General features: G+C 44.3%; 1 protein-coding gene across 8 annotated transcripts in view; it reads left to right on the top strand.

Moving 5' to 3' along the window:
* LOC120949189 (ubiquitin carboxyl-terminal hydrolase Usp2) overlaps window positions 1–12,983 on the top strand; it is a 195,739-nt gene that overhangs the window by 45,536 nt on the left and 137,220 nt on the right. For 6 of the 8 annotated variants that reach the window (XM_049606625.1, XM_049606622.1, XM_040366298.2 and 3 more), the window contains one exon: window positions 1,562–1,812. In XM_049606625.1, coding sequence (XP_049462582.1) covers window positions 1,562–1,812 — 251 coding nt within the window. Of the gene's footprint in view, window positions 1–1,561; window positions 1,813–12,983 lie in introns of those variants that run through there. The other 2 variants (XM_040366318.2, XM_049606631.1) reach the window with 2 other exon arrangements.

Raw genomic sequence — 12,983 nt, forward strand, 5'->3', positions numbered from 1 at the left:
TTGATACGCTGCACGACGGTGAGGCCGTCGTACATCTCGTATAGCTCGTCATTATTGTAATTATAGCGTCATTTCAATCAACAGAAATTTGATTTTTTAGTGATAAATGATAAAATCCAGTTAAATTAAGAAATATGTGGACACATTTCAGGCTTGCAAAATCGATATAGAAACACGAAATTGTGTGAAAAGCGATTTTATATAGCCATAAAAAAATGCGAAATCTACAAACTATGGTATTGGTACACCCTACACTTAATTTATAAATGCTTTCGTTCTCCTATTTTTATTCCAAATCGTCCTACGCAGTTTGGCAATAGCGACCCTCTCCATTAATGCATACGCCTTTTGACGATATTGCAGGTAGATCCTCCCTCCCCCCCCCCCCCCCCCCTACTAGCATTTAAGACGTAGATATTAGTGATGAGCGGGTCGACCCGAACCTATCGGGTCGGAGCCATCCGTAAGCGACCCGGAGTCGTTCGGGTCAACACAAAAGGTAGAAGTAGGTTCAGTGGGTGCAACGACTCCGGTAGGTGCGAGAAAGCATAAGAGACTCCGACCCGTTGGTGCAACGAGTTCAGGTCGGGTCGGGCCACGGTAGGTTCAGTTTGACCCGAGGGAGCAGCGAGTTCGGGTCGACCCGAAAGATCAGTAGGTGCGAGAAAGCATAAGCGACTCCGACCCGTTGGTGCAGCGAGTTCGGGTCGGGTCGGGTCACTTCTTCTTCTTCTTCTTCTTTGGCTCAACAACCGATGTCGGTCAAGGCCTGCCTGTACCCACTTGCGGGCTTGGCTTTCAGTGACTAATTGATTCCCCCACATAGCAGGATAGTTAGTCCTACGTATGGCGGGGCGGTCTATTTGGGGATTGAACCCATGACGGGCATGTTGTTAAGTCGTACGAGTTGACGACTGTACTACGGGTCACAGTAGGTTCAATTTGACCCGAGGGTGCAGCGAGTTCGGGTCGACCCGAAAGATCAGTAGGTGCGAGAAAGCATAAGCGACTCCGACCCGTTGGTGCGGCGAGTTCGGGTCGGGTCGGGTCGGATTGAACCTAACTTGAACCTACCCGACCCGAACTCGCCGCACCAACGGGTCGGAGTCGCTTATGCTTTCTCGCACCTACTGATCTATCGGGTCACCCGAACTCATTGCACCCGCGGGTCAGATTTGATTCCGACTCCGACCTAGCGCACCCGCTGCACCCACGGGTTGGAATCGATTCCGGCTGGCTCGCACCCGACTCCGGGTCGGGTCGTGAAATGAATCGTATGACCCAACACTAGTAGATATAGACACAACGACCCTACGTGATATGTTATTCGACTGTTACCACTCTACAAGTTTTCATTAAGCTATCTTATAATTTAACACTGCATTGAACAAGCTTTTTGTTATGTTAGTACTTATTATAGAAATTTAAGTTGCACTTTTAAGTCGGTGATAAGATCGCTTATTTGACCAATCATTTTATGAATAATTACACAAATCAACTATTAAGCGTTTAACACACGTAATCAATTGAAAAATGAAACAAGCTTTTCTTCAAATTACAGGTTCAACGACAAGCCTGAGAAATAACAGTAGCTACGTTTCGAATATACGTAACACAGCGTTATGTGGAGCTGAAATCTATCAACGATACAGTCTTTCGACGTATAAACCTGCTGCTAGTGTTTCATCACGTATAACTCAGTTGAGTTTAGCATATTCTGGAAGGTTTCCCAAAGCGAATTCCGCAAGCTCATCATTAGAAACATCGAGTACTGATTTATCAGAAGAAAAGCTTCACAACAGCAGAAGCAAGGTAAAAATATTGACTTTATTGCTTTTTGATACATGTTTCCCCATTTTTCGACGTTAAGCATGTTGTAATGAATAACATGACATTTAAAATTGATGTTAATACATATTTTTTTACAAAATATAACTACCAAATGTACACAAAAATATCATAGTTACACTAAACAAATAAACAACAGTTACATCGTCAAATACTCCCATTAATTACTTCCATAACGTCAAAACATTCATTTTACTAATTTATTCAATAAAAGCCAATCCTATGATTTGACTGACGCCTCTTCTCCAACACTTTAGGCCACAGCACTAACTACGTTTGCCCAAATCCATACGGCGCTCACTTCAAAATGAGTTTTTGCAGACAATAGGCATGATTATTTAAACAGATGAGGCATGTTAGCCACAACTAGTATTATTTTATTAAAGTAAAATATTTTTTATTGCTAATGTCGACGAAAAGGGTTAGATACCCATGACATAATATCAAAATAGATATAATGGTTTGAAATCATAAATTCAACAAAATAACGAGTATATTTCATGTCTGCATGTTCAAAATGTTAATTTTACCCCTGAAAACCACACCATAAATATAAAAAAAACATAACTTCAACAAAAATACTGAAAAAAACATCGCCGTCTAATTTATCTTTGTGATTCACGAATGAACGAATTCGTCATTCGTCAATGTTAGTGTCCACAGTCAAAATTAAACTCACAGCGAAAGTTTGCTTTCACGATCCTAAAATTTCTAAGACAAAATATTCCATGACAATACTACAGCGCCTACCACAACTATATGGACAGTCGTTTTTCGCGATTTGCAGAAAATCCATAAGAGATAGATAAAAACAGTGAATGTATGAGTTGTGCACAATACTATTTCACATCTTCGTATACTTTTTTCAAATTTGTTTAGCACATTTTTACATGACTTATGACGAAAAAACAAATTTATGGTCGTACCATAACTATAAAGACACTTCGAAAAACAGGTTTTATGTGCTAAATAACGCATTTAAAAATCGTTCAAAAATATAAATAACATATTCTACAAAGGTTTTAAAGAAAAACATTTTTGAACGATTTTTAAAAAGTGTTTTTATAGCTTATTTGAAGGTTTTATATGTTTTATAAGAGTAATTATCAAAATATATTATTTTCGAATAGCAACAAATTTCACAAATTTTTTTTTCGCATGTAATGATGGTTGTGAAAATGCAAATCAAAGTATGTAAAAAGTTTTTTAATTACTATTTTGAAATTGCCATGAGAGCCTTATCAATTTTGTGAAAAACGGTTCAAAACTGATCCGATCAAACAAAAGCGACATAAGCCAACGACTGTGCGCGGAGTTGGCGAAGAAGGACGTGTTGTCAATGATGCTGGCTAGCAAACAGTATTTGTAGAGTTTTCTAGCAATATTATCAGTGGAGTTCTAACAACATTTTTTACTGTAGTGATTGGGAGTGCAGTGTCTCGTGCGGTGTGGTCCCGGGATTGCGTATTTACGGTGTTTTGTCGGCGATACGTTCTTGATCACTGTAGCGTCGCTTCCCGAAGAGCGCCGGTCGCCCGGTGGCGCTGTGCGCGGGTGTGTGTAGTGTAGGCATCTTAGCGAAGTAACTAACACATTGCACAGGAGGCTTACAAAAAGGTTTCGGCGAGTGTACTTACGCATTTTGCCCTTTTGGTTCCTGCCTCCGCAACGACCATCGACACATTCGGTGCTGTGTGTGTTAAATGTGCCATGAACCAGTTGATAAGTGCGCGAGTGTTTCTGAGTGTACGTAGTGCGCGAGTGTACTTACGCATTCTTTCTTTTGATTTCCTGTCCCGCAACAAACATTGATACATACGGCACTGTGTGTGTTATGCGTGCTTTGAACCAGTTGAAGAGCGCGCGAGTGTCTGAGTGTACGTAGTGCCTGATGAGTGCGTGAGTGCCTGAGTGCAAATAGTGCGTGAGTGCGACTGTAAAAAATTAGGGTGTACATACACGTGTCGTGCGCGCTTTGTGTCTTACGGTGCGCATGCACTTGGCGAAATAAATGAGTTGCACATTTACGTTGACTCGCATAGCGGAATGAGCGGAGGCGATTCCCTTCATCCGCGTCCTTTAGGGTCCGCCCTTAAGGACATAAGTGCTTTTTTCGGTCGTAGTGGCAAGACACCAAGGTCACCCCCGGATGAAAACGCACAGAGTTCTGCATCACCTGCAGTGGTTGCCGTTGAAGAAACACCGGTTGAACACGCCTTAGTCAACATGGAGGCTGAAAGAGGAACCTTGTTGGCGTCAGAGAGCGCAGGACAGACCATGGTGCAACTCCCGCTTTTAGTTCCTCCCTCCTCCACGGAACAAGAGCTTGCTTCCAGTATCAGTAAACTGCAAGAAGCTCTGGCGGTTGCAAGAGAGTTGCATGAATTCACTAAAGATCGAAACAATGTACATGCTCCGATCAAGAAGATGTCGGTGAGCATCCTGTCGTCGCTAACCTGTATTGAACGGGAACTGCTTACCATGAAGATGAGGGTGGAAAGGATCGAAAAGGCGTCTATGAAACCCAAGGCAGGCCTTACAACTACACCGATCTCGGGGAAGAGAAACAGGAAGGTGAGAACACCAGAGGAAGCAGAGGAGGTAAAACGGGCAAAGAACGATGCCCCAAATTGTAACCAGATAGCCCCAGAACCTATTGAAGAGCAGGAGAAATCAGAGAGTAGCGAGTTATGGAGCACGGTGGTCAGCAAAAAGGCCAAACGTAAGGCTACAATAGATTCGGCCACAGATGTTGGTCAAGGTAGACCTGGTGCACCAAATGGTCCAACTAAACTGACCTCATGGCGACCGAAAACGGAGGCGATCCTGGTCGAGACAAACGAAGTGTCTACACACAAGGACATACTTCGAAAACTGAAGACTGATCCCGAGCTACAGCCGTTTGGCAAACAAGTCGCACGAGTTAGAAGTACCAAAAATGGAGGTTTACTCTTTGAGCTAAAGAAGAACGATGGTACCTACAGTGAAGATTATTCCGAAAAAATCCAAAAGGCCATCGGAGAATCCGGAAAAGTAAAAACCCTTGGGCAAATGGAGACTGTCGAAATTCGCTATATCGATGAAGAGACAGAGGCAGATGATGTCGAACGAGAAGTGCGAAATCAATTTGCCTGCACCGAAGGCTGTAAATTGGAAGTAAGAATGAAATCTTCTTACTCGGGTATGCAGACTGCCATCGTTAAACTTCCAGCAAAGCTAGTGCCGGCGATGACAGCAGCAGGGAAAATACAAATAGGCTGGTCAGTCTGCCCAGTGCGGGTCAGCACTCCGAGCAGAAAATGCTACCGCTGCTGGCAAACGGGCCACATCTCACAGGACTGCAAGGGTCCAGACAGGAGTAAATGCTGCCTGCGCTGCGGAGATGAAGGTCACTTCGCTTCTGCGTGCCAAAAAACTCCTCGATGTGTGTTCTGTCCAGCTGGTTTCAACGCGCATCATTCGAGTGGAGCATTCTGCCCAGTGACGAAAAAAACAACATCATGGAAGTAGTCCAGATAAATCTGAACCACTGTGAAACAGCCCAGGACCTCCTGAGCCAGGTATTGATTGAAGAGGAGGCAGATATTGCTATTATATCAGAGCCTTACAGGGCTCCAATCGGATCTACGAATTGGGTGGCTGATAAAACTGGCGCAGCAGCAATTTGGGCGGTGCGAAGATATCCCATTCAGCGGGTTGTTTCAAAAACGTTCGAGGGCTTCTGCATAGCCGAAGTTAACGGAGTATTCTTTGCCAGCTGCTATGCACCTCCTAGCTGGGAACCAGAAAAATTTAGTGAAATGCTTAACAATCTATGTGCAGCACTGGAGGGATGCAGTCCTTTGGTGATTGCCGGCGACTTTAATGCCTGGGCTGTCGAATGGGGGAGTAAACGGACAAATAACAGAGGAGAGGCAGTGCTCGAAACTTTTGCCCAACTTAATGTAGTTCTGGGAAACGTCGGCTCAACCGCTACCTATAGCAGAAACGAAAGGACATCTATGATAGATATTACGTTCTGTAGCCCATCTCTGGCCTGGCACCTACACTGGCGCGTCAGCGATACTTTTACAGGCAGCGATCATCGTGTGATACGGTATGCTGTCAACAAGGGGCAAACGAGTAAACTAACTTTGGCGACGACAACGGATATAAGAGGTTGGAAAACACAGAGCTTTTGCGAAGACCGGTTTGTAGAGGCCCTGAATTTCGGTGACTTTGGAGACGTTGCAAATCCTTCTCAGCTCGTGTCTGCACTGAGCCGAGCGTGTGACGTCACAATGCCTAGAAGGAAAACACCAGTAAACACCAGACCACCGGAATACTGGTGGAATTCTTCGATCAAGAAGCACCGAGCTGAGTGCATTGGTGCTCGTAGGAAACTACAACGCGAGAGTAATCCTTCTAACAGAGAGCTACTGAAAATTATCTACGTCAAGCTAAGATCAGATCTTAAAAGGGAGATAAAGTTGAGCAAAAGAAAAATATTCCTTGAGCTACGCGACGAAATAGCTCGGAAGCCTTGGGGATTGGCTTTTGAAACTCTTATGGACAAAAGAAGACCCAAGGAGCCTGTGGAAAGATGCCCCGTGAAGCTTCTCCAGATAATCCAGCAGCTGTTTCCTACCCATGGCCCTCCGCTACTGAATTCGATTATCGACTCGCCAGAATCCACCTCTGTGCCTATTACGACCACAGAGATTGAAAAACTCGCAGATCGCCTCAAGTGTGGAAAAGCCCCCGGCCCAGATGGTATCCCCGCTGAAGCAGTCAAAGTGGCCATGAGGATGTTCCCTAGGGTGTTCCAAAAAGTTTTCCACAACATACTTACGACAGGACAGTTTCCATCAGTGTGGAAGAAGCAGTTGTTAGTCCTGATACCAAAGCCAGGGAAGACTCCAGGGAATTTATCAGCCCTAAGACCACTGGGACTGATCGACGTACTGGCCAAAGCACTGGAAATGGTAATTCTCGATCGCTTGACACCATATACAGAAGGAGAACACGGCTTATCAGATCGTCAGTTCGGTTTCCGCAAGAAGCGCTCCACGGTTGATGCGATACAGGCGGTACTGGTGAAGGGTGATGCTGCCTTTCAACGGAAGCGATGTGGGGCTCGTTACTGCGCGATCATCACCATCGATGTGAAGAACGCCTTCAACTCTGCTAGCTGGGAGGAAATAGCAAAAGCTCTAGAGCGCATGAAAATCCCCTTGCATTTGTGTCGGCTACTGAGAAGCTATCTCAGCGGGCGCGTTCTACAGTATAGCACGGAAGAGGGAACAAAAATAGCTACCATCTCTGCTGGCGTACCGCAAGGATCAGTACTTGGCCCCACCTTGTGGAACATTATGTACAACGGAGTATTAACCCTGGCCCTACCCACAGGAGCTGAGGTCATCGGGTTTGCAGACGATATTGCACTGACTGTCGTAGGAAATAGTGTAGAGGAGGTCGAGTTGCTGTCTACGGATGCTGTCGGCAGGATTGACTATTGGATGCGAGAAATGAAGTTGGAAATAGCACACGCCAAAACGGAATTTATTCTCATAAGTAGCCACAAGGAGGTTCAAAAAGCGCACATAATGGTAGGCACTAAGCAAATAGAATCTATAAGAAGCCTCAAATACCTTGGAGTTATCATAGATGACAGATTAAAGTTCCGAAAGCACCTTGAGGAAGTTTGCATAAAGGCCACAAAAACTGCAAACGCGTTGGCTAAATTTACACCCAACATAGGTGGTCCAAGCAGCACAATAAGACGCTTACATGCCAACGTAGCCATTTCTAATATAAGGTATGCAGCACCAGTATGGGCACACATACTAAGAAATAAACAGAACCAGTACGCTATAAATAAGGTGCACCGAAAAATGGCCATACGCGTTGCTAGCGCGTACCGTACCATCTCATATGAAGCAGTATGCGTAATTGCGAGTATGATGCCCCTTTGCATCACCCTAGAGGAGGACTCCGTAAATTTCCAGAGCTCACGCGCGGCAGATACTCGTGCTATATCCCCAAAGGAGGCAAATGAGGAGTCCATGCGAAGATGGCAGGCGGCTTGGAATAACGCTTGTAATGGGAGATGGACCTTCACGCTAATCCCCGATGTAGCAATGTGGATAAACCGGAAACATGGTGACGTGGATTATTTTGTCACGCAGATGCTCTCTGGCCACGGGTGTTTCAGGAGCTACCTCCACAAATTCCGGCACGCTTCTTCACCTCGATGCCCAGTATGTAAGGACAATGACGAGACTGCGGAACATGTAATGTTCTACTGTCCACGTTTCCTAGAGGAGCGCCAGCTGCTTGACACGAAGTGCAGAACCGCCGTAAGACAGACCAACCTAGTGCAGCTGATGCTACATAGCGAAGAGTTGTGGGAAGCTGCAACAACATGTATGAGACTGATCCTGACAAGGCTGGACCAGCTGTGGAGAGGAGATCAGGACCTGGGACGCGTGTGAACGTGGTACGGTTTGGAGTGTTTTGTATGTGTGCCCCATGGAGCAGTATGCGAAGTGTGAAGTGCTTGGTGCATTGATTGTGAGCTCTATTGCTGTGTGATGTTTGATAGTACTTTTGATCTGTCTCGCGAACTCTGGTTCATTGTGCAATAGCGAGGATGCAATGCTAATGCATAAGCCCTTCCCCAAGAAGCATACCGAAAGGTGAACCCATGGGGAAGGGTATATGGCCCAAGGAGGGGGTTTACTGGGTAAGAATCCCATGTCAACACCCGTGCGACAACGGGAGTCTTTCGAAGATTCCCCCTCCTTGTAAAACAAAAAAAAAAAAAAAAAAAACACACACACACACACACACACACACACACACACACACACACACACACACACACACACACACACACACACACACACACATACACACACACACAAACACAAGTAACGTGGCAAAACAAGTGCACGGTGCATTGAAAAAAAGGGTCCTATCTTAATGTCCGATACTGTACGACCATAAATTTGTTTTTTCGTCATAAGTCATGTAAAAATGTGCTAAACAAATTTGAAAAAAAATATACGAAGATGTGAAATAGTATTGTGCACAACTCATACATTCACTGTTTTTATCTATCTCTTATGGATTTTCTGCAAATCGCGAAAAACGACTGTCCATATAGTGCGGTAGGCGCTGTATTTTGAATGTATAATAGAAAATTGTAAAGAAAAGGATGCGCCGAAATATATCGGATACATTGGACACACGTTTCATATGGACTCAGAGTAAATACAAATAGAAATCATGATGGAACTTAAGTAAGCAAATGGTAAAAATAATAAATGATGAGATATCGAGTGCAACGGCGAATGGAATTTGGCGAACAGAATTCGTGCTGAGGTATTCAAGGTTTTGTTTTTGCACATGACCAACATAAACACAATAGTTCTGGAATGGTTCTAGAATAATACAATCGATAAACACTTTAAGCGCCGTGTCCTATAAATTCGCATGACTGTTTAGCTCACCGTTCAGCTGTGTATCTGACGCCCAGTGATTCTCTTTAGACCAAATGAGGTAGGAAAGAGAGAACGAGAACGACATGTGCTACGTCGCTTATCGCAATGAAACAAAAGAATGATAACAGTCGCACGGGAAATTGTCGCTCTCATCGCTTTCTTGCCATGCGCTCACTCAAAATCTGCGACGTCAGGCCGGCGGTCAAAGTGTTATGGAAATGTTTGGATTTGTCCAACATAGGTGCTGGTGCCGGTCTGGTGGTACAGTCGTCAACTCGTACGACGTAACAACATGCCCGTCATGGGTTCAAGTCTCGAATAGATCGTGCCCCCATACGTAGGACTGACTATCCTGCTATGGTAACAATAAGTCATTGAAAGCCAAGCTCACTTCACTAGTGGGTACAGGCAGGCCTTGACCGACAGCGGTTGTTGTGCCAAAGAAGAAGGTGCTAAAGAGTCCAGTTCCCATTACATTGAGTTAATTTCACGTAAGAAGGAGCCAAAAAAGTGTCCCATAGCTATGAGAACTCCTGGAAAACCCTTATGAAGAGGTTTTCAATCATATAATGGAGTGTTGCAACCTCCCGCACAAAAAAATCGAGCAGTTTTTGAGCTCGGTTTCTAGCTCGCTTTCCGCCGAAACCGATCCAGAAAGCGAGCACAAACGTCCGAAGAACCGATCGAAGCTCTTGATCGATTGAAGCGTTTACGGTCGTTCGAGAGAGCGCGCTGTATGTGTTTATCTGTTTCTGACAAAAAAGCTCCGGTACTTGACCGTGTTGGCGCAAAAATGATAATGACCGAAAACTAGTTCACACTCACGTTCTTTTTCTTCCCTCCTTCTCCTTCCCCATCCTTTCACCTCGCTTTATCATTCATTAGTTCTTTAGGAGATGCAAATGGTTCTCCAGCCACGGAGTCCTAAAGACCATATTTCCGGGGGCCCTTGTCGCTAATAATCTGTCCACTTGTAGACATACGGCATACTATAGACTATCGTTCTTCGGTGACTGCCTAGTCCGCTATCGTTAGATCCACTGCTGGTTCATGACGGTGTTTTTTTTTATTGTGGCGGTGCATCCTTCCCCCTGCATGCAGCGTATGCATCGGGCAGGAGACAGTGTGGCAATATGCAAGTTGTCCGCTGGATAGGAGCGGTCTCGCGGCACGGCTATCATTCCGCACATCTTTACAGCATTCCCGCCGTGGGTTCTAACCGCGTATGAACCGTCCGCCGCAGCAAGAGCTGACTATCCGGCTACGTGGTACTCAAGTCCTGAAAAGGCCGGTATGATCGCGTAGGCCATAATGACATTAATAATAATAATAATAATAATAATAATAATAATAATAATAATAATAATAATAATAATAATAATAATAATAATAATAATAATAACATAACACGAAGAAGAAGAACTTAGCATAACAGTCAACACCCGGAGAAGAGTTTGTCTTGACTTTGTTGCTGCCGGGTGTCCCGCGGTGGCGCGACAAATGCACAGAATGCAATCGACCAAAACATGATCCTACCGATCCGACCCCATTCCAAGGCATTGCCGGTCAATCGGTGTCATGAAAACTACTCCAAACCAACAAGCCACCAGATTCTGGACGGACAGGTGCAGTATCATACGCGCACCATAATAAACAAATCCAGAATCCCCCTTTGTATGGATTCAATTCAACTTTTGTTTCCACTTGCGCCCGCTAGCTTAATTGGAAAGAAATGTGCTACTTATCACACGCACGTTTGCTTCGATCGTGTGTCTTTTTAACACCCCCAACAGCAGAACCGATCATAAAGATCGTGGTGCCAATCCGATAGTTGTGTTGTCTCTCAGGTAGCGAGATCGAAAATGCATGGACTTTGTAGCCACAGCGGATGAAAATGTACGCATCAGAATCAAATAGTTTTGGGGTTTCAAAACGTACGCACACACACAAACACGCGCGCAAACTCACACACACACACACATACACACACACATGCACGCGAGCACGCACGCACACACGCACGCACACATGCACGTACGCGTGCACGCGGGCACGCAACCGCGAAAGCGCGAACGCAAGCACGCACTCACGAAAGCGCGAACGCAAGCAGGCACCCCCCACCAGAACCCCCCCCCCTCCCCACACGAGCGAGCACGGCTACCTTGTCGGTAGAACGGCTTGTTCAGCTATCTTGTATTGCATCCTCATTCAAAGCGCCGGGCGGGATGGGGAATCGCGACATGATAGAGTGAACGGTCACTTTCCCCGCGCTGTGTGTGTTTGCGTGTGTGCGACGAGACCCGAAAACGCGAGACAGATTTCGGCACATTAAAAAAAAATTATTGTCACTATATACTGTGCTACATAATGCTTAGAAAGTCGTTGAAGCATCTAACACGTTCAAATTAAAAAATATTAGATTAGTGTTAGACGTTCTCCTACGTTTGTTTTAAATAGGCTTCTTCACCCTCAACTGGCAGGGGCAGTTTGGTAGAATTTGGTACATTTGGAAACTGCTCGAATTTGCGCAGCGTGGAGCTAGAAATCGAGCTCAAAAACTGCTCAATTTTGTTGTGCGGGCTGGGATAGTGCAGTGTGTGTGTTTTTAATGCAAAAACTAAAATCTTCATTCTTGGCCCTAATCGCCCACATCAAGTTTGTGGACCGACGAAAAGGAGAAATGGGAAAGGTTTAGGAAATAAACGGTGGGGGGCGGTGGTGTGGAAATGCGCAAGGGACCAATGAGCCATGTGAATTTATAAATTGTTTTTTTTGTCGACTATTCCAATTTTTTTGAATACAACAAGACCAAAAACCGTTACAGCTGCATCAACATTCAGCCATACACAGTCATAATACGAAAAACAATCTCCATTGCCTCGGCCATTTGGGGCCCCGTTGATGATCCCGTCGATTGAGGGGCCCCTTCCATTTGGTGTCGTCAACCCAATATATGGTCAAATTTACCCAATGAATATGGTCAAATTGAGGATAAATTTGAAAAGAAACGAATATTTCCCAAAGAATGATTTTTTATTTTACGAGAACAATGGTTACACACTATTGCTTATTAAGAGTAGAACGATTTTCTAAGAGATGTTTTTAAGAAATGAGCTATCAATTTGTCTGACCTGGCATTACTTATCCGTAAAGCCTCGTAATAGTACTGAACAATTGTACTTTTGTCTCGATCATTTTTCAGCTGTTAAGGTTTTTGTACCATTTCAGAATATTCTGAAAACAATTTACAACATGGAAGGAAGGGTACATTAAAAAGTGATATTGCGATTTTACTTTGTTGTTTGGAATTTTTAATGAGTTTTGCAGACTATGCTGCTGACTTTTAACTGAAGAATCTTTACAATCAATTTTAGTTATTTTAATTTTATAAAATGATTGTGAAACTTGCTTGTATGATACAATAATTTAAGAAAAACAACAATATAATCAATCGCATTGTTTAATATCATTAACCAGTTATTTTGTTTATTGACTGTAATAATGTAATACGTATGTGTAAAAGAAAAAAAAAATCATTCTCCTGGCTCGCAACGCTCAATCATTTAGAAAGCTGCTGGTCTTAAGCAGTGGTCTCCAACCTGTGGTCCGCGGACCACTTGAGACAAACATACTGCAATACAGGGTATTTCC

The sequence above is a fragment of the Anopheles coluzzii genome, chromosome X (assembly GCF_943734685.1).
Source record: "Anopheles coluzzii chromosome X, AcolN3, whole genome shotgun sequence".
NCBI lineage: Eukaryota > Metazoa > Arthropoda > Insecta > Diptera > Culicidae > Anopheles > Anopheles coluzzii.